The 20,997-nt window shown below is 49.0% G+C and overlaps 1 protein-coding gene and 1 long non-coding RNA gene across 5 annotated transcripts in view; both read left to right on the top strand.

Moving 5' to 3' along the window:
* Window positions 1-597: 597 nt before the first annotated feature.
* Window positions 598-20,997, top strand: part of LOC309851678 — a 355,127-nt gene continuing 334,727 nt past the window's right edge. Inside the window, exon 1 of the long non-coding RNA XR_014304857.1 lies at window positions 598-662. This is a non-coding gene — a long non-coding RNA (uncharacterized lncRNA). The remainder of the gene's footprint in view (window positions 663-20,997) is intronic.
* The window catches only part of ABR (ABR activator of RhoGEF and GTPase), a 176,193-nt gene continuing 159,810 nt past the window's right edge, over window positions 4,615-20,997 (top strand). For 2 of the 4 annotated variants that reach the window (XM_082707031.1, XM_082707030.1), the window contains exons 1-2: window positions 4,615-5,081; window positions 5,450-5,988. In XM_082707031.1, coding sequence (XP_082563157.1) covers window positions 5,613-5,988 — 376 coding nt within the window. In that variant the 5' untranslated portion in view covers window positions 4,615-5,081; window positions 5,450-5,612. Of the gene's footprint in view, window positions 5,989-20,997 lie in introns of all 4 variants that reach the window. The other 2 variants (XM_082707029.1, XM_082707028.1) reach the window with 1 other exon arrangement.

The following is a 20,997-nucleotide window of genomic DNA, read 5'->3' as shown; positions in this document are numbered from 1 at the left end:
ACCAAGGGAAATCCCTCTGCAGATCAGTATGTCTCACTAGACCCAGGGAAGGGAAGGCGTTAGAGAGAAAGTCACAGGTGAGCTGGGCTTTGATAGGTGCAAAAGGCTCTCACCAGGCAGAGGAGGAAGTAGCCTGGCAAAAGTAGAACCCGAGACCAAGGAGTAACTGGGGGAATGGTGAAGCATCTGGTGTGGCTACGTGGGGGGGGGGGGGGCGGGCGGGGAGGCTGGAGGGGGTCTTAGTGGAGAGAACAGAGAGGGAAAGCAGGGAAGGACACAGGACCTAGTGCAAATATTTTTGTCAGGAGATTATCCCAGAAAGTGGAAGTGAGAGAGACAGACAAGAAGGGAAAGTCAACAGAGAGTTCATTATGGATTGGTTACCACTATGAACCACTGGGGCTCATTCCTATTGGACCACTGAGTCAGAAACGCCCTCCAAAGACAGGAGCCCGGGGCATTTATTTATTATTACTTTTTAAAAAAATATATATTTTTATTTATTTGACAGAGATCACAAGTAGGCAGAGAGAGAGAGGAAGGGAAGCAGGCTCCCCGCTGAGCAGACAGCCGGATGCGGGGCTCGATGCGGGGCTCGATCCCAGGACCCTGAGATCATGACCTGAGCCAAAGGCAGAGGCTTAACCCACTGAGCCACCCAGGTGCCCCTTCCCAGGGAATTTATTAAGCAGCTCTTATTTCCACCTTCTCTGGGATGCCCTGGGGATATTAACATCCATCCCCCTTAGAAGCTTCCATCTGGGGGGCACCTGGGTGGCTCAGTGATTTAAAGCCTCTGCCTTCAGAGGTCCTGGGATCAAGTCCTGCATCAGGCTCTCTGCTCAGCAGGGAGCCTGTTTCCCTCTCTCTCTCTGCCTTCCTCTCTGCTTACTTGTGATCTCTGTCAAATAAATAAACTCTTAAAAAAAGAAGAAGAAGAAGAAGAAGCTTCCATCTGGGATGCCCTTGAGAGCTTTGCGACTTTGGGAAAAACAAAACAAAACAAAACAAAACAAAACAAAACCCAGGCCAGAAAGTGGCAGATCATAGGGGTGGGGGTGCTTGAGGTGAGAGCACAGCAGCTCATGGGAAGTGTCCACTGCAGCTGTAGCAGAAATCTGAGATGGGCCAAAGGGAGATGGCATGAGACCCAAAAAGTATTTGCTCATAGGGAGACTCAGGTTAAGGGACTGAATGGGTGCAGCAAGTGGAAGAAAATATTCAGGAAATGGGTTGGAAAAGTAGGTTGGGGTCAGAGGATCCATTGTCAAGAGTCTTATATGCCAGGTTACAAAGTTTAAACTTTATTTGCCAGACCAAGCACCTAACAGGTGTTCAATAAATATCTATTTTTTAAAGATTTATTTATTTATTTTAGAGTGAGGGCATAGGTGGGGGAGGGGACAGAGGGAGAAGAGAGAGTGTCTTAAGCAGACTCCCTGCTGAAAGCAGAGTCCCATGCCCGGCTCTATCTCACAACCCCAAGATCATGACTTAAGCCAAAACCAAGAGCTGGATGCTTAATGGAGCGCACCACCCAGATGTTCCTACAGGGGCTCAGTAGATATATTTATTGAACGAATGACCGCTAATGACAGATGCACCTGGACCAACCCCTTGCAAATCCCCTGGGCTTTAGAATCCAGTAGACTAGCTGTGTGGCTTCCAACCTCTTTGATCTTTTATTTCTCTCTCTCTCTGAAGTAGCAACAATAATACCTTTTTTACAGGGTTGTTGTTAGGAATTAGATGAGATCAAAGATGTATGGCAACTAGAGGTATGGATTCAATAAATGTCAGCCACTCTACCCCTGCCCCCATGATGACCCAAAGCCAAGTAATAAAGCTGAACTATCCACTAGCTAGAGACAATGAAGGTTGCTCCTGGGATCTGTTTACAGAAGATGTATGCTGGCATTTCCAGCTATATTGGTCCTTGTGGAAAAAATTAGTGGCATTAGTAACAACTTCCTTGGACCAAAAGGGAATCATACGGCTGTTTTAATTAAAGGACAGAGTTGAAACTATCCTCCTAGGAAATTTACAAATTCAGAAATTGAGGCTTGTAGTAACTTACAGGGTGTGTTTTTTTTTCCTTTGTGCATTTAAATGTACATATCAAAACATCTTCCAATCAATATGCTGTTGACTGGGGCCATCCATCCTTACTGTGCAGCATTTCTCTCCCATTCTGAAATTTTAACAGAAGTCAAGATATTTGTGGACTCTGTTCGATGGACTACCCCTGCCCTGGCTCTCTGTAGGCATCGGGAGCTCCTCAGTACTTCCCAGTGGACAAAAGAGATTGTGGCAACCTCTGGGGTGGTAGGGAGAGAATATGAAGCTAAGGTGGGACAGAAAGCCGCTTGACGAACTAGGTGAAGGATGGAGAAATCACTCAAACTGAGGACTACTTACTTACTTACTTAATTAATTAATTTTTAGATTTTATTTATTAATTTGACAGAGAGACAGAGATCACAAGTAGGCAGAGAGGCAGGCAGAGAGAGAGAGGAGGAAGCAGGCTCTCCACAGAGCAGAGAGCCCGATGCAGGGCTCCATCCCAGGACCCTGGGATCATGACCTGAGCTGAAGGCAGAGGCTTTAACCTACTGAGCTACCCAGGCGCCCCTCAATTAATTTATTTTAAAACATATTCATTCCTTCAGTTTGCACAAGACAAACACTATGATGAGTCATGCCACTAGCACACCATTTTTTTTTTTTTTAAGAGAAAGAAGGAAGAAAGGATATTGGGAAAATGAGTAAACACAGACTTTGTCAAGGAAGGAAATTCTAGAGTTGAGAAGCCTCTGTGGGAAGCACATCTGCTCCTAGTCTGAAGTGATTCACAACTGGAGAAACTGAGCAGGAGCCACAAGGTGGAAATTCATTCATCTTCCTGCTCATTCATTCATTCATTCATTTCTTTCATTCAACAATGATCAATAATCTCTACTACCCTCTGGAAGAAGCAGAAAGAATACAAAAAGTGGAAAAGATACAAACCTGTCTTTGAGGGCTCTACAAGTAGAGGGAACAAAAGATGTCACTAATAGTTATAATAGATTGGAGCAAGGGCAAAGATAAAGACTAGGAGGAGATGCAGTGGTGGCACAAAGGTGGGGGGTGGTGCGCAGCAAAAAAGTCTTCTCAGTGGGAATCCCCCAGGCAGCAGGGAGTTATGCCTGTGTGTAGGGATGGGAGTTCCAAGGAGGAGGAAAGGTCACTCGGAAAGAGGGAGACATCTTTGAGGACAGTGTGGAGTTGTTAAGTTTAAAGCATAGGAAGAAGCTATAGAGGTGGGCCGGGACCATGTATGGGAGGACCTTCTATGTCCTGCAGCGACTAGGCACCATCCTGTAGGTAATGAGGAGCCAAGGAAGGGTTTTTAGCAAAAGCATGGCACTATCCCATTTGTGGCTTAAAAAAAAAATGTCTTCCTGGTATCTTTGCAATAGCCAGCATTGAGGGATGGGCTGAAAGGGATTGAGGAGTGGGGGTAGGCTAGCCTGTTCAGACAGTTCAGGTGAGAAGCTAAGGGCAGGTGGCTAGAGGAAAAGGGTTGCTGGGCTTAGCTCTAGGCCCCAAAGGGCAGGAAGAATTTCCAGTCTCTCAGAATATCAATTTCCTCATCTTTAAAATGAAGGAAACGTGAATCACCAATAAGGCCCCTCTATTGCAGCAGGCACAAGGCAGCTGATCAGGATCCCTCTCTGGGGACACTGGGGCCTCAGCGGAAACCCTGGAAAGAGGAAGAGCAAAGTCCTTTGCAGCCACATGCAGAGGGGAAGCAAAGCAGAAGCCCCCCATGCACTCCACCACGAGCGCCCAGGCACCTGTCCCCAGCTCCTCTTTTCTTTTCCTCCCTAGGGTAACTGTGTGAGGCCACAAAGAGGAGGTGGAATTGGAGGGCCGTCTTAGATGCCCACGTGTCTAAGGCTCCTGCTGCCATGGTTTGATTCGGTCAGGCGGGAGTACGCTCAGCTTTGAAGTCACAGGGGTCTCTAGCAGAGCCACTTGGAGCTGTCACCCTTGCCCGTTTCTCCCCCGGAAAAGCTCCAGTGAACACTGGAGAGAGCGCATGAAAAGGGACTCGCAAAAACCAAAGTTCCCTCCCCCGTTCTGGACTGAACAGCTCTGTTATCCTGATCACGTCAGCCCAAGGCGCTCAATAAATCCGGGTAGGGATAACCCCGCCGGGCGGCAGACCGCTCCCTCTGACACCTGTCCTCGCCACCGCGCCACCTCGCCTTTCCCCGCACCTTCTCCCTCCAGGTCCCAGGCGCCGTGCCGGCTCTGGGCAGACGAGGCCGCGGAGAGCCGGTGGGGCGGGAGGTTGGCCCGGAGCCCGGGGCGCCCCCGCGCGCTCTCTCACCGGGGCTCCCGCCTCCCCCGGCCGCGCGGCCCCGCGCTCGGATGCAGGGAGCCGGCGCGGACTGCGCGCGGCTGCGGGAGCGGCGCCGCGGAGGCGGCGGGGAAGGTGCGAGCCCGGCCTACCGTGGTCAGCTGGAGTGTCGCGGGCGCCGCTCCGGGGCGCGCCAGCCTCAGGGGGGAGGCGGCCCGGCGCCACTGAGGCTCCGCCCCCGCCGAGGCTCCCCCGCAGCCCGGAGCCCGCCGGGCGCCCTGGGCCGGGCGGCGGGAACTGCAGACCGTGGGCTCTGCGCGTCCGGCCCAGGGCGGGCCCAGGGCCCCCAGACGCCCGCCTCCGCCGCGGGTGGCCGCTTACGTCAGGGAGGCGAAACCCAGAAGAAGGGGGAAAAAAAAAAAGGCCTAAGGGCGGAAGGGGAAAAACTTTTATTTTTTCTCCTATTTTCTTCAGGGGCTGAAGTGAAGGGCAGGCGACTGCGCCAGCGCGGGCTTCCGGGAACAGCCCGGCGCGACCCCAGCCCGCTGCGCGCGGCCGAGCCGGGCCCGGGAGGCCCGAAGGGGCGGCCGCCATGTGGGACCCTCAGGACTTCGAGCGCTACTGGCAGGCCGAGTTCCCCGGGGAGAAGGCCCCCGTCATGCGGCTGGACTCGGTGCTGGACATGGAGCGGGAGCTGGAGCGCTGCAAACTCAACCTGAAGCGGCTGCAACAGGTGTTGGCTGAGGAGAAGTTCAAAGTCTCCTACCTGCAGGCGGCCCTGGCCGCGGAGAAGCGGGACCTCGGCTGCGGGCGCTCGGAGGGCGGAGACGGCGACCGGCCGGGAGCTTGGGCGGAGGAGCCGGCGCCGGCCGGGCCGGAGCGGACGCCGCCACCGCGCGAGAAGCAGGGCGCCGCGGGCGGCGGCGAAGACCCCCCAGGCCCCTGGCGCGGGGACCCGGAGGCGGCCGCGAAGGCCGAGGCTCCTCCCTACGCGTGCCCGGACCTTCCCACCTGGCCCGGGCCGGCGGGAGCGGGGGGCGCGGTGCGCAGCCTGACCGCCGCCATCCACCAGCAGCTGGTGCAGCCTCGCCTCCTTTTCAGGTCCCAGGAGGATCACGCGCCCCCCGGCCACGATGACACAGTCCCCAGCGCCCAGGAAGAGGAGCTGCCCTCCGGGACCCGCGCGGGGCGGGGCTCGGAAGAAGGCGAGCCGGACGCCTCGGTCGCGGAGGATGGGGGCAACAGCAGTGACCACGACTTCGAGATGGTGGATTTGAACGAGAAATTCGTCCTCGGCCACTTGCTCGTGGGCCCCTGCCGGCTCGGAGCCCGCGATGAGGCCGAAAAGCCGGCGCGGGCGGGCAGCCCCCATCGCTGGATGCACCTGATCCCCGGGGGCCGGCGGCAGCAGCGCCGGAGCCGCGACCTGGAGCAGCTGGAGGCGGAGGCCAAGGACGGGCGGAGCTCGCCCCTGGCGGCCGAGGAGCATCCCCGGCGTGGGGCTCGCGAGCACCTCCCCCCGTGGCGGCGCAAGAGGTTCCTGCGGGTGCCGGAGCGGGACTCGCCCAGCCACAGCTCTCCAGAGAGGGGCAGTGACTGCAGCCGCAACAGCTCGGACCACGAGGACGGCTTCTCTGCAGGTAGGCGCACCCCTCGCGCATCCCGGGGGCTTCTGGCCCCTTCCCGCACCCCCTCCCTGACTCCTCTTGTTGGTCCCGTTTAACCTCCGGCGCTTGGGAAGAAGGGAGATGACATTAATCTGTTTACCTTGAAACCACTTGTAGAATTGGGGGTGGGGGGAAAGATTGTGCAACATGATTTCGCCTCGGGCGAGTTTATGAAAACAAGCAGTATGGCGATGCCGGGGGCGGGGGGGGGGTGAGGGAATGGTGTGCCTGGCTAGACCATGGGAGGACTCTTTCATTTCAGGCCTCGGCCCTCATGCTCTGTGGTAATAACATCACGGTCCGCCCTCCCTCCAGCTTCTCTTCCACAGGTCGATCCGATTCCTTTGCACCACTATATAGTACCTTTCTCTACACAAACTACAGTGGGTCCCCATTTCTCCCCAGATTCCTTGATGTGAAAGTTTAAATCTTGCACATAATTTTCCCAACTTATCTCTTATCTTCTGAGAGCCTGTGTCTCGTGTTCTGGCCAAATGGCAACACCCTCTCACTCAGGGAAAGGTCCATAATCCTTGCTGTCCCCTCCCTTTGCTGGCTGTCCCCTTCCTAGAAGGCTACACCTCATCACTCAGGTTCCTGGAGCCTGAGTGGGAAGGGGAGGGCATTGAATCGTAGTTTTCAAGCTGGCCTGGTGCCCAGAGATCATGTCTAATGCAGTGTCTTAGTTTGACAAAGGAGAAAGCTGAAGTTCAGGAAGATTAAGTGCATGTTGAAGTGAGTTGAGATCCTACACGGGGCTTCTGTCATTTGTTGTTTCCCTGGACATCTGCCCTCTGTTTTGAGGACAGGGTCCGGTCCTAGCCATCTCTGAATCCCCTTGTGGCAGTCAGTATGGTGCCTTGCACATGGTAAGGGCTCACTAAATATTTCTTGAATAAATGGATGACTGCATTGTACTGAATGTCTCCCCACCACCCAACTCCTCATAGGTCAGGGAGTGGGAGTGGGGCTGAGGAAGAAAGGACAGATAGGGACGTGAGGATGGCCAGTGTCCACTACTTTGCTGCCCCTGGAACTCTCAGGATCTCTTCAGTCATAGGGAAGGCTTATTAAACTGATGTCTGGTTGGGTCAAATCGTGATCAGGAACTTAAGATGCCTTCCTGCTCAGTGAAGGAGGAAAAAAAAAAAAAAGAAAAGAAATCACTGAAGCTGGGATTGTTCCAAAATCTCCATTATTAGATCTTATCTGGGTGAGTTTGCATTTGAATGAAAAACTGTCCACTTTGCTAAAAGCACATTTGGAAGGTCCATCAAGTCATCTGTTGTGATCAATTACACTTATTCATTAGCAGAGATTGGCTGCTTTTCCCATAGGTAATGCTTTTGCTGCCCATGCTAGTAACATTTTATGTGCCCCTTTAACTTAAGGGAAGAGTCTGGATTTCACTCTAGTGCCAAGTTCCAGATACCGAATGGCAGCTACCCAAGTGGCCCAGAGCTGCTTCAGAGCTGGCTCCAATCCCATGTTCTCGGAGACCCACATCAATCACCCCTTCAGGTATGCCCCATGCACTGCATTTTCCCCAGGAAGTTATTTTTATTTCTGTTGGCTGTCTCTTCTCTCCCTGAGGGCATTCTTGCACAAAGATCCTCTTTTCGCAGATTAGGAGTTAGCATTCCCTCCGGCCTAACGAATTTCAAAAAGGTGCCTGCTCTGGGTGGACCAGTGATAAAAAGATCCTCATTCCTCTGGATTAAAGACTCCAGCCCAGTCATGTGGCTGGCACTTGCTGGCTTTGCCTAGTGTGCTTGGGCTTAGATTCTAGGCCTCACTCCAGGACCCCCTCTGTAGGTCAGGCTTGTGGATGGAACCCCTGGACAGCTGTTTGTTGGGGCTCTGTCTCCAAAACCTCGCCTGTGAGGAAGTGACTGCATGCACGTATATGCATGCCTAAACACATATGCACAGTGCACGCAATCCCATAATGTGTACATGTGCACACGGTCTAGGAAAAAGAGCTGTCAGGCATCCATAGAGTCCCCAGGGTGGATGGATTAAGGGCAGGGGTTTTCACCTGGTGGGTGACAGCCCACTGAAATCAGTCTAGGGGGGGAATGAAAGCTTTGAGAGGCTTTCCTCTCTTGGTTCTCCCTCCTTTATTTTCTCCTTAGCCCTGACCAGATTACTGCTTCAGATACTATGATTTTGTGTGTTGATCTTATTCACTGTCTTTCCAGTAAATGCAAGGTCCAAGAGGGAAAGGATTTTAAACTTTTTATCCTACGACATAGCCACAAAGCCTAGAATAGTGTCTAACACATAGTAGGTATTTCATAGATAGTTGTTGAGCGATACATTTTTTTTTTTTGAGATTTTATTTATTTTTGAGACAGAGAGAGCGAGCTCACAGGGTAGGGGGGCAGGGGGAGAAGCAGACTCCCTGCTGAGCAGGGAGCCCAATGCGGGACTCAGTCTGAGGACCTTGGGATCATGACCTGAGCCAAAGGCAAATGCTTATCGGACAGAGCCACCCAGGCCACCCAGGCGTCCAAGTGATATATTTTTTAATAGGATGGAATAGAAGAGGAAACATGGCAGTGAATTGCCCATGGTAATGGTATTTTCTATTTTCAAACTTTGTTTCAATTATGTATAAATGTGTGAGTGTATATTGGGTCCTGATGTAGAATATATTTCTTGCTCTGGATTAGAGAGAAAGGTTTGAAAATGCTGATAAAGACTATGGGCTTTGAAGCTAGACTGCTTGTGTGAACTTGGGAGAAGTTATTTGAATTTTCTGTGTATCAGTTTCTTCATCTGTAAAATGAGACTAATAAACACTGCTTACATCAAATCATTAATATGAGTAATAAGTGGGGTTTTGTTTCTAGAGGACTCTTAACACAAAGTAGGCACCCACAGTGTTTAACCGTGACTACAGGTCATTTTCTTTGAGTTGATGCTTCAAAGATTCTCATTCCCAGACCATTCTGAATCACAGATAATTTGGTTTTCTATGATGCATGTGTTTTGGGTTTTGTCCCCCCCCCCCCCCCCCCAGCTTTGCTATGGCTCTTTCTAGAAACCTGGGAGCAGGGCAGGACCCAGGGCCGAGGCTTGGCTCATGAGGCTCTCTTGCTGGCTTGGCCCTCATGTTTCTCCTTCTTCCCTGGCAATCGTGCCCATTATTTGTATTCAGAGATCCTCAACTGAAGGTTGGGTTTTATTGGGCCATTCAGTCTTGAGGTCTTAAGAAGAGAGAGCCATGGGAGAGCCACATAAAAAGGCCGAGGGGCAGAAATGCCCGCCTCCTTGTAAAAGGACCATTTTCTCTTATGAGAGGTAGATTCCCATACAAAGACACATTTGATCTGTTTCTACACATAGCAGCCAAACCTGAGTGTAAGTTAGAATGCCCGTTCTTTTTTTTTTTTCTTTAAATCTTTCTTTTTAAAGATTTTATTTATTTATTTGACAAGAGAGAGCAAGAGAGAGAGCGCGTGCACAAGCAGGGGGAGCAGCAGAGGGAGAGGGAGAAGCAGGCTCTCCACTGAGCAGGGAGTCTGATCCTGGCTGGATCCCAGGACCCCAGGATCATGACCTGAGCTGAATGCAGACACTCAACCTACTGAGCCACCCAGGCACCCCGTGTGCGTTATTATTATTTTCTTCGTCGCTAAAGTCCCCAGAAGACCCCAGTCCATCTGCTGCAGCCATCAGGGCTGCTGCCCTCCTGTGGGGCTCCTGGGTGGACTTGGTCTCACAGGGGAGCAGACCACCTGCTGGATTTTAGAACTCTCCTTTTCAGCGGGGCACTGTTGGGCGGACACAACTGCATGCCAACATGTGGAGGCCTGGTATTTTTCCTTTCATGGTGACATGCTTGTGTGCCCCTCCTGCCATAGAGGTTGGGTGACATTTCCTTCTCAGAGCTTCTGCATCCTTTCTGGAGCCTGTGGACTTCCTGTGCCACATCTGTACTCCTTGTGCCCCAAAGTACACTCTTCTGGCAAAGCGCAAAGTTGGCTTTTCTGCATCAGGCATCCCTTTGACTGGCGAACTATTCATCTGATATTCTGGCTGTAGTTCAGATGACAAAGTAATTATCATTAGTATTTTAAATTGGCAGCATTTTCTTCTTGCTTTAAACTTTGCTCGGTGGAGGACAAGTGGTCTCCGTTTTGGCTGGCCCTTGAAATCCATTCATTTGTTTATCATTCATTCATCTGTTCCATTCAACAAGAATTTATCAGGGTCTTACTTCATGCCAGGTCTGTTTTAAGGCTCAAGTGTGCAAAACCCCGTGACCTGCCTTTATGGTTCTCACTAACTCTTTGGCTCCTGGGGTAGAAACCGTATGTTTTTAGATAAAGAAACATCTTCCCTAAGGATTGTCCATCCGAATCTTAGTGACATTCGGGAGTCTAGAAGAGGAAGAGATCCGAGAGTAGGCCTACTCCTGCCTCTCTTCAGACGGAGCCAGGGAGACCTAAAAGTAACCTCAAGGTCACATGCTTGTGACCCTCAAGGCTGGGCCCATGCGCCAGGACGTGGCTCTTTCCATTGTCTTGTGGTCTTTTCTTTCCTAGAATTTGAGGCAGAGAACTCTAAAGACATAAGTTCTGTCAAAGTCACGGTGACAGGAGCAGGAGGCCCCTTCCTTTAGCCTCTCAGCCTTCTCAGGGTGGCTGTGGGGCGGGGGAGGGGGTAGAATTACTAGTGCCATTTTATAAGTGAAGTGCTGAGGCCAAGAGAGGTAAAGGCATGCACCCAGAGTCAAAGCTTCTGCTAGAATCAGCTTGAACTCAGGACTAACAAAGATCGCACTCTTGGGTCAGCTGGGTCTCTTGGGTCCTGGGCCAGCTGTAGAATTCTAGATTTCCATACTGGGGAGGCCCTGCCACCAGAGTCTGCCAGGCTGCCAAACGAGATTTTTTTATTTTTAATCTTCATGGGAAATGCACTTCCTATTAGGTACTCATGTTACCTAAATCATTTGTAACCCGATGGGTTTTTTCCCCCCTTTCTCGCAAGCGACTAATGAGATTTTAGCTCCAGGAAGAATTCCTCATGTTCAGTGGAAGTATCTGACTAACTTAATTCAAAGTATTGAGTTTTCAGCCTTAGCTGTGATAGAGTAATTTTTTTTTTTTTTCCCATTCCGTGGTGTGGAGAGATATTAAAACACTCTCTGAAACACATGAGCCGCTGGTCGGCTGCGATTCATTTGTCACTAGATTTGACATTGCATCACTGCCTGCTTGGTTTCTTAATGCTTGCTTCCGTCCACCCCTCATCCCTGCCATCTCAGCACTCTCTGCACCTCAGGGGCACTCAACCAACCAGCCAGGGAGTAGAGGTGCGTTTGTTTAACAAGTCCTTTCTCTTTGACATGTAGGAAACACAGCCAAGACTCCAAACTTTTCTTTTCCTTGTCTGTTTGGTTTTTTTTCTGGTTAAGAGAGCATTCACAAAGCAATTGACTCTATACTTGGTTCTGGATCTTTATGTCTGAAAATCAGGATCCTGGGTGGCTCAGTTATCAAGTGTCTGCCTTCAGCTCAGGTCTTGGGATTGAGCCCCACATCAGGCTCCCTCCTCATCGGGAAGCCTGCTTCTCCCTCTCCCACTCCTTCTCCTTGGGTTCTCTCTCTCTTGCTGTGTCTCTCTCTGTCAAATAAATAAATAAAATAAATCTCTTTAAAAAAAAAAAAAAGAGAGAAAGAAAATCAGGATCTTGACATATTTTCCTGGCTTTGAAATAATGGTACAAACACACTCCTCATCTGAAAAATGGAGTGGATGGAAGCCAGCTTACAGGGTGGTAAGGCTTACACTGGCTAAGTCACTGACTAAGCCCCAGGCTCCTTATCTGCCAGATGTGGGTGATGATAGGACTATGTTGTAGACGTGTCATGAAGCATAAAGGAGATAAGTGTGTGGAGAGTGCATAGCCCAGGGCAAGGCACATACGCATTTAATAAAGTTTGGTGGTGGTATTGTTCCAAGTCCAAGCCACAGCTCATGCTCCTGTTTCTTCATGTGATGAAGTTCCCCCAGCCTCTTCTGCCTCTTTCTCTCCTTTCTTACTCCCTCCAGGTCCACAGATGTTTTGCTCCTTTGAAGGGAAACAAGATTTCTTCTTCCTTTTTTAAAGATTTATCTATTTATTATGGAGAGAAAGAGGGAGAGCGCGCCTGAGGGGTGAGGCAGAGAGGGAAAAGGAGAGAAGCAGACTCCTCCATGAGCACAGAGCCCGCCATGCCACAGGGCTCAATCTCACAACCCCAAGATCATGACCTGAGTGGAACCAAGAGTTGGATCCCCATGCGACTGAGCTCCCCAGACACCCCAAACTTTCTTGTTCCTTTGTGGTCCCTGGTTCTTCCCTAATCAATCCTTGTTTCCCCTGACATCTACAACACTGTCATCTGGCTTCTCTTTATTTCCTACTCTCTACCCACTTGCTTTCAGCCAGTGCTCATTCCTGCCAGTGTCTTTTCCTTTGCTCTTTCTGCCATTTGAGATGCCCTTCCATCCCCACCCACCCAATCACAAAGCCAACTAACCCTTCCTTTAAAGCCCAGCTTTTCTGTGGAAACTTGTGTTAGTTGAGACAGGGGTTTGCTGCCTATGAAAAAACCCCCCAAAATAGTTTAAGCAAGATAGAAGTTTATCTCCCTTTCAAGTAAAAGAATGCCAGAAGCAAGCAGTCCAGGGAGAGTATGGTGACTCCTTAATCATCAGGAATTTGGGCTTCTTTTGTCTTCGAGCTTTTCTCTCAAGGTTGTCTCATGGTCCAAAACAGCTGCTGTAAATCCAGCCATCACACTCATATTTCAGATGAGAATTAAAAGAAAGGGAGGAAGGACACATGAGTAAGTGGCCACTGTTGGTCTGCCTTTTAAGGCACTTTCCTGGTAGACTTTCCTAACAATTTCTGTTTAAATCTCATGAGCCACCTCTAACTACAAGGAAAGTGGGAAATGTAGTATTTTATCTGGGAATACGGCCACCTCAAATAAAATAGGGGCTCTGTTACAAGGAAAAATGGAAGAATTGGTATTGACTAAGCAGCTAGCAGCCTCTGGCACAAGCCTTTAACAACTACTCCAACCCATCTTGTGGTTCTTAGAGTGAGCCCCACACTCACACAATTGTCTTATTATTGTGCCCTCTATTAATTCATTGACCCAGTGAACAAATGATGACTGAACCACTGCTCTGTGCAAGGCACAAAGGCTTTTATATGTTTACCGTGAAGGGTTGCTTTCCAGCTCAGAGGTTAGCTGGGCTGCTTGGGAGCAGGACCCCGACTTATGCTTCTTTTTTTCTCCCCCGCGGCACCCTTCACAGGGTTGGGCATGGGCCAGGCACTTGATAAGTCCCTGGTTGATTTTGGAATCTCACAAATGGGAAGTTTGGGGAAAACATAAATCCCCGGCCTGGGTACTGGGCTGGAAAATTAAGTCAGTTAAGGCCTGTTTCTGCATCACTGTGGTTTGGAGGAGCCAGAATGAGGAGCAGCGTGGGGCGCAGGTCATCACTAAACACCAGGGCCGCGTTGTAGTCACGTGGACTTGTCCAAGGGTTGGGGTGGGAGTGGCTATTTTGGAAATCGGCGGAGTTTGTATATCAAACCAGAATTACAAGCACAAATATCTGCGCCTCCTTTCTCTACCACAGCTCCGCGTAGCTGTATTTGTGCCGCGCCAGTCTCGCTCTCATCCCTGCACTGCACAGCTGCAGACCCAGCCTGCGGGCGCTGCGGAGAGCTTGGGCATCCGTGCCTGTGGCTGTCTTCCCGTCGGAGGCTTGCTCTGGTCTGCCGGAGCCGAGACCGTCTGAAGGGAGCTTGCCTAGAGCTTATGTCACATCTTGGGGCTGCTGAGAAAATGATTGTTTTAAAAATTTTATTGGCACTTTGGAGGAGACGAACATGAATATGTTTAGCAACTGCTGCCTGCGAGGCACTCTGTTAAGTGTTTGACCTGCATGATCCCATAGAAAACTCAGAACAGTCTACTGTTCTTTACTACTCCTCTCATTTGGCAGTGGAGGAACCTGAGGCTCTGACCAGTGACCTCACAAGTCCAGGTTCCCTTAGGGCTCAGGGCTGGGGTTATTTTTTTCTCCTGCTTAAAAAATTAATTCTTCTTTTACGGAGATAATTCACATCAGATAAAACACCCTTTTAAAGTGTACAGTCATGAGTTTTTAGTGTATTCACAAAGTTGTGCGACCATCTGTCATCTCTAATGTCAGACTGTTTCCATCAGGCGGCTGGGGACGGGGTGGTGACGGTGTCTGAGTCCTAGGCTTCTCCTGTGACCACACCAGTTCCTCTTCTCACTCACCACATGCAGTGATTTAAAATAACTAGGCCCAGGCGCCTGGGTGGCTCAGTTGGTTGAGCGACTGCCTTCAGCTCAAGTCGTGATCCTGGAGTCTCAGGATCGAGTCCCGCATTGGGCTCCCTGCTCAGCAGGGAGTCTGCTTCTCCCTCTGACCCTCCACTTCTCCTGCTCTCCCTCTCTTTCTCTCTCTCAAATAAATAAAATCTTTAAAAATAAAATAAAATAACTAGGGCCGATTTGGGGGGAACATCAGGGCGCCTTTGGGTGAGATAGGGGCAGGAAAGGGCCATCTGACTTTTCATTCAGTTGCTTTCCCATCATTGCCGATGGTCCTGGTGCCCCTTTGAGTTCCCCTGGGCCGCACCCCACCTTGTCTGTGTTTCCTGGACTTGGCGCAGGGGGACAGAACACCCCCAACTTGGGTTCCGTGAGACCTGTCAGTCCTGCCCTAGGGTTGTGGTTGGCAGGGTGAGAGGCACCCTTGCTCTGATCTGTGTCTTACTCACCTTGGTAACCCCAGAATGTCACAGCACATACAGGAGGTACTCAAACAATGTTCATGAATATCAACATTGTCCCTGACAGAAACCAGTGCATGGATTATTCTGCCTCCAGCCCTGGCTGTCTTCCACATGAAAGCCAACCAGCTTGCTCTCACCCCTAACTCTAATTGTGCACCCCCTGCTTGCATTCTTCAATGACTCTTTGTCACCTACAAAGTAAAGTCACAGCTTCTTAGATGAAAATGTACCTAGCCTAGCCATTTGTGATCCAGTCCACCCTCCTCTCCGCCCTCCCCAACCCATACAGGCAGACACTTGACCAGCTCTAGCAATACGGAACTGCTTGTAGTTTGCAAACATACCTTGCATACTTGTTTCCCTGTAGGGGCTACACCCTTTCCCTGGAAAGCCCTTTCCGTATTTGCCTGTATGACAAATGACTGTTCATTCTCAGGTCTCAGCCAGGAGGCTGCTGGATCTGTAAAGCCTCCCCTGCTTTCCCCAGTAGATCCAAGAGCTGGGTGTCAGTTAGGAGTACACTTGGCTGCAAATAAGACAAAACAGCTGTAGTGACTGTGGTAGGCAGAAGAATGGCCCCTCAAATAATGTTCAGGTCCCAATCCCCAGAACCTATGTTACCTTACAGGGCAAAAGGAATTTGGCAGATGTGATCAAATTAAGGACCTTGAGAAACCCCAGAATGGCTCAGTTGGTTAAGCGTTCTGCTCTTAATTTCAGCTTAGGGTCGTGAGATTGAGCCCCACGTCTGGCTCCACACTCAGCATGGAGTCTGCTTAAGATTCTCTCTCTCCCTCCACCCCTCCCACCACTCAGGCATGCTCTGTCTCTCTCAAAAAAAAAAAAAAAAAAAATTAAGGACCTTGACATGGGGAAATTATTCTGGATTGTCCAGGTGGGCCCAAAGTAGTAATGAAGTTCTCAAAAATGGAAGAAAGAGGGGTGCCTGGGTGGCTCAGTGGGTTAAGCGTCTGCCTTCAGCTCAGGTCATGGTCTCAGGGTCTTGGGATTGAGCCCGGCATCAGGCTCTCTGCTCAGCAGGGAGCCTGCTCCCCCCACCCCCGCCTGCCTCTCTGCCTACTTGTGATCTCTGTCAAATAAATAAATAAAATCTTTTTTAAAAAATGGAAGAAGGAGGTAGAAGAGGTCAAAATGATGCAAAATGTAAAGGACTCAACACACTGTTGCCAGCTTTGAAGAGGAAGGAAGGGGGCCTTGAGCCAAGCAGTATGAGCAGCCTCTAGAAGCTGGGAAAGGCCAGGAAACTAGTTATCTTCTAGAGCACTGGAGAGGAACCCAGCCCTGCCAGCAGCAAGACCCTGTTGGATTTCTTCCCTATAGACAATACATTGGTATTGTTTTAAGTCACAAAACTTGTGATAATTTGTTAATGGCAATAGAAACACACAATGACCTGACCAGATAGTGATTTGTTTTCCTCCAGTCATGAGAACTCCAGAGGCAGGCTTTCTGGGATGGCTGAGCAGTGTGGTCAGGGGCCCAGACTTTCCCAATCATGTAGCAGAAATGTGCTTGTCCTCTTGCTTGTTGCCTCAGGGTTAAAACAAAACAAAACAAAACAAAAAAACCTGCTGCATCACCAGATGTGTGCTTGTGTTTCAGAAAGGGAGTAAGGTGCAAAGGACTGTAGAGATCATACTGGCTGTTGCTTTAAAAAGCTTTCCCCTCAAGCCCTACCTAGCAACTGCTGCTTTCATGCTATTGGCCAGCATTACATGGCTATCATTACAGCTGTGAGGAGGGCTAGGGGAGCAGGGTTTCAGCTCTTCAGCCTCTGTTGTAAAGATGATTAAGGAGAGAAAGAGACTGTGATTGGCTTTTGAAAAACCAGCCTAGTGTTAGTCACACAGTTATTCCTTGCACTTTGTACATTTACTCATTTGAGCAATTATAATACGGTTTAAAAAGGTTTGCCTCTCTGTCTTCCCCCACTGGATTCTACACCCTTAAAGTATAGGGGTGTTAGAAAAGGACTACTTTTGGGCGGCCTGGGTGGCTCAGTGGGTTAAGCCTCTGCCTTGGGTCGGGTCATGGTCTCAGGGTCCTAGAATCGGGCCCTGCATCGGGCCCCTCATTGGGCTCTCTGCTTGGCGGGGAGCCTGCTTCCCTCTCTCTCTGCCTGCTTCTCTGCCTACTTGTAATCTCTGTCAAATAAATAAATAAAATCAGAAAGAAAGAAAGAAAAAGAAAAGGACTACTTTTTAAAATGCCCCCAGGAGATGTTGACACGTGACTTTCTAGCTTACTATCCTGTCTCCTGTCCACCAGTTCAGAATCTGCCATGTTTGTGCCATGTTTGTGCCCCAGCACAATGCTGGTGTATTGTATTTGGGGTTTTGTTTCTTTGTTTGTTTTAAAGATTTAATTTATTTGAGAGAGAGAGAGAGTGAGTGGGGGAAGGGGCAGAGAGAGAAGCAGACTCCTGGGCAGGGAGCCCAACGTGGGACTCCATCCCAGGACCCTGGGATCGTGACCTGAGCTGAAGGCAGATGCTTATCTGACTGAACCACCCAGGCACTCTTTCTTTGCTTTTATCTTCATCTCTTCCTCCCTCTTCTCTTTTTTGGGGACCAGTAAGACCAATTGATAATACCTATTATAGAGCCATTATTCTCAAGGGCTGTGGTTTTTTTTTTCTTCCTGAAACCATTTTCTTTTTTTAAATTTTTAAAAAAGATTTTATTTATTTGTCAGAGAGAGCGAGCACAAGCAGAGGGAACAGCAGGCAGAGGGAGAAGCAGGCTCTGTGCTGAGCAAGGATTCCAATGTGGGACTTGATCCCAGGACCTTGGGATCATGACCCTATGCAAAGGTAGACACTTAACCAAGTGAGCTATCCAGGCATCCTTCCTGAAGCCATTTTCAAACTTCGTATGCCCCCAGGAGATGTTGACACGTGACTTTCTAGCTTACTATCCTGTCTCCTGTCCACCAGTTCAGAATCTGCCATGTTTGTGCCCCCTTTCCTAATGGGAGGGTGTTGTTTCCTGAAAGTGGACAATACAGAAAAAGGATAATACTTCAAATCTGGCCAACTAATAGAGACCTGTGCTAGTTGTTAGAACTATAAACTAAATATTTGGATTCCCTCTTGCTTTCCAGGAGCATGGTAGGTAGGATTACATTCCTGGTTCCCTTGAACTTGGGTAGAGACCGTTGCCTAGTTCTAACCCGTGAGTTTGAATGGAGGTGATGTGGGCAGCTTCTGCCCCAAAGCACTTAATGCTGGTATGAGACCTCTTTTCCCTTTGCTGCTGGTGTCTGTTCAGTCGGCCTGGCTCCTAGAGGGAGGGCAGAGTGGAGCAGAGCTCGGTGGACAGGTACTAGAGTGAAAAATGAACTGTTATCATTTTATTTTAAAATTTTTTAAAATTTATTTATTTATTTGACAGGCAGAGATCACAAGCAGGCAGAGAGAGAGGAGGAAGCAGGCTCCCTGCTGAGTAGAGAGCCCGATGCGGGGCTCGATCCCAGAACCCTGGGATCATGACGTAAGCCGAAGGCAGAAGTTTTAACCCACTGAGCCACCCAGGCGCCCCAAACCATTGTATTTTAAGCCCCTGAAATATCTGGTGCTCGTTGTCACGGCAGCATTACTAGCTTGTCCTGACAGATGCAAATATCTGACTCACATTCATAAAGAAGAGTGGTTCCTTGAAGCTTCAGATCAAAGTATTTTCCTCAAAGCCTCTAAGTTCCTAGGGCACCTGGCTGGTGAGGCCTGTGGAGAGTGTGACTTTTAATGTCAGAGTCATGAGTTCAAGTCCCATGTTGGGCATGGAGCTTACTTTAAAAAGAAAGGAGAAGAACAAAGGAAATGCAGGATCTCAGGCTCCACCCTGAACCTGCACTAAAAAAAACAAACTGAAACAAACCTCTGTGTTCCCTTCTGGCTGAGACCAAGCAGTAGCCACAGCTGTTTACGGGTCTCTATCAGAGGGTAGGTCTCAAAAATGTGAACAACAGTGTGAGAAATGGCTCAGTTGTTTCACCACTGTTTTGTTAAGTGATTTGCTAGAAGGATTTATAAGACTCCATAACAGATTATACTCATGGCTAAGATTGTTTTACAGAGGATACAGAGTGAAAGCAGCAAGAAAAATATATGTATCGACAGACATGAGAGGTCCAGCAAAGGCTTATCCTCCCATGTGGGAGTGCTCTCTCTCTCTAAAAGCAAACTACAAAGACATACGCGGAATATCTACTCCCTACAAAGTCTGAGTCTTAAGGGTTGAGACTGTTATTGGGGTGCTTGTCTCATGAGCATATCCTGGTAAACAACCAGCTATGGCAACCAAAAATAGGAACCCCAAAATGAAACCAAATGTACATCACCAGACTTGACGTCTGTGCCAAGGGACGGAACAAGCCATCACAGCGTGGGCCATTGTTCCAGGTGCAAAATCATGAAATCAGTACCATCGTGTAAAGGATACTACATTTAAAAACCATGGAAACCTACCTTCTCCACAGTGTCATTGATCTGGTGGTATATTAACTTTATTTGTGAGAGTGGAAGGCCTCAATGTCTGACTGCTCAGATCTCTGATAAATGTGATTTTCTTGGGGATTTTGCACAATAGGGTGCCGCTCAGAAAAGCTTTGGAAGTGCAGTGCAATTTTCCGAGACTTTTGAGTGTTAATTAGACTTTGGGGGCCAACAGTGGCAAACCTGCTCACCACCTACACATAATTTCAAATCATAAAGAACAAATTTGTAAGCAGAAGTTTGAAATTGTCAGCCTGTAATTTGGGACCACCTGACTGTAATGAAATGGTTTTGCCATGTGGAGTGTTTATTAGAAGTATATATTACACTTACTTTATCGTCCATGAGACGATTAAGTCTCCACTTAATAAGTCTAGAAACACTGAGTTATATGCCCATGTCACACAGCTAATAAGGGACAGAGTCAGGATTGGAACCCAGCTCTTTCTGGGGCCAAAGTTACTCTAGTACAACCCACCACTAACTCTTTTTTTTTTCTTTTTTTAAGATTTTATTTATTTATTTGAGAGAGAGAGAGCATGAGCAGGAAGGGGCAGAGGGAGAAGCAGACTCCCCAGTGAGCAGGGAGCCTAACATGGGGCTCCATCCTAGGACCCTGGGATCATGACCTAAGCTGAAGGCAGATGCTTAACCAGCTACCAGCTGTGCCACCCAGGCACCCCTCTTTTTTTTTTTTTTTTTAAAGTGAACTCTATAACTCATCATGGGGCCCCAACTCAGTTAAGAGCCGCATGCTGTAACAACCAAGCCAGCTAGGCGGCCCCCACCACTAACTCTCAATCTCTCTAAGCTACATCTCATCCCCTGTTAAAAAAAAAAAAAAAAGTGATTAGACTAGAGGTTTTCCAGGCGTAATCTTTACAAAAACCACTAAGTCAGATGAACTGGTACTTTGTACCAAGTAATTGTTAAGAGCCTGGCTTTGAGTCAGAGACACCTAGATTTGGATCTAGTCTATAGGCCAGTTGTTATTTTATGCCCTTCACCAAGTTACGTCACCCTTCTATAAACCTTTTCCTATTCTGTACAGTGGAGATAATTACATCTCACCTGGTGTTGTAAAGATGAAATGAAATAAGGTACAGAAAATACGTAGCCCAGGGCCTGGTATCCAGTAAGCTCTGTGTAAATGCAAACAGCCACTGGCGTGATGGGCAAGAGCATACTGTCTAGAACCACACTGCCTGGGTTTCAAGCCTAGCTCTGCCACTTATGGCTAATTTTTTTGTGCCTCAGTTTCTGTGTCTGCAGACTGAGAGTGACAGTAACATGGTATCAATACCAAATTAAATTGGTGCAAAGATTAAAATAGCTTAATATATAAAGCCCTTAGAAAAGCCCCTGATGCACAATATTTGGTGTGTGGTGGTTAAGTTATGACTTATTTTGCCGGACGTATTGCTGAAATAGGGTGAGAAACGGTACGTGGCTTCTCTCATCACCTGGGCATAACGGAAATGCGAGGCTTCTGGAGATCCTGCGGTTTGAATAATCCAAGAGCTGGAGCAGCAAGCATCCAAGACGGATGCCTCATAGCTGCAGCCTGGGGAGGAAGGTGAGGCCCCGGCACCGTCCAGCTGAGGTTGGTCCTATTATGGAGAAAGCC

The sequence above is a fragment of the Mustela nivalis genome (genome assembly GCF_964662115.1).
Source record: "Mustela nivalis genome assembly, chromosome: 17".
Classification (NCBI taxonomy): Eukaryota; Metazoa; Chordata; class Mammalia; order Carnivora; family Mustelidae; genus Mustela; species Mustela nivalis.
This window is presented reverse-complemented; position numbering and strand designations above follow the sequence as displayed.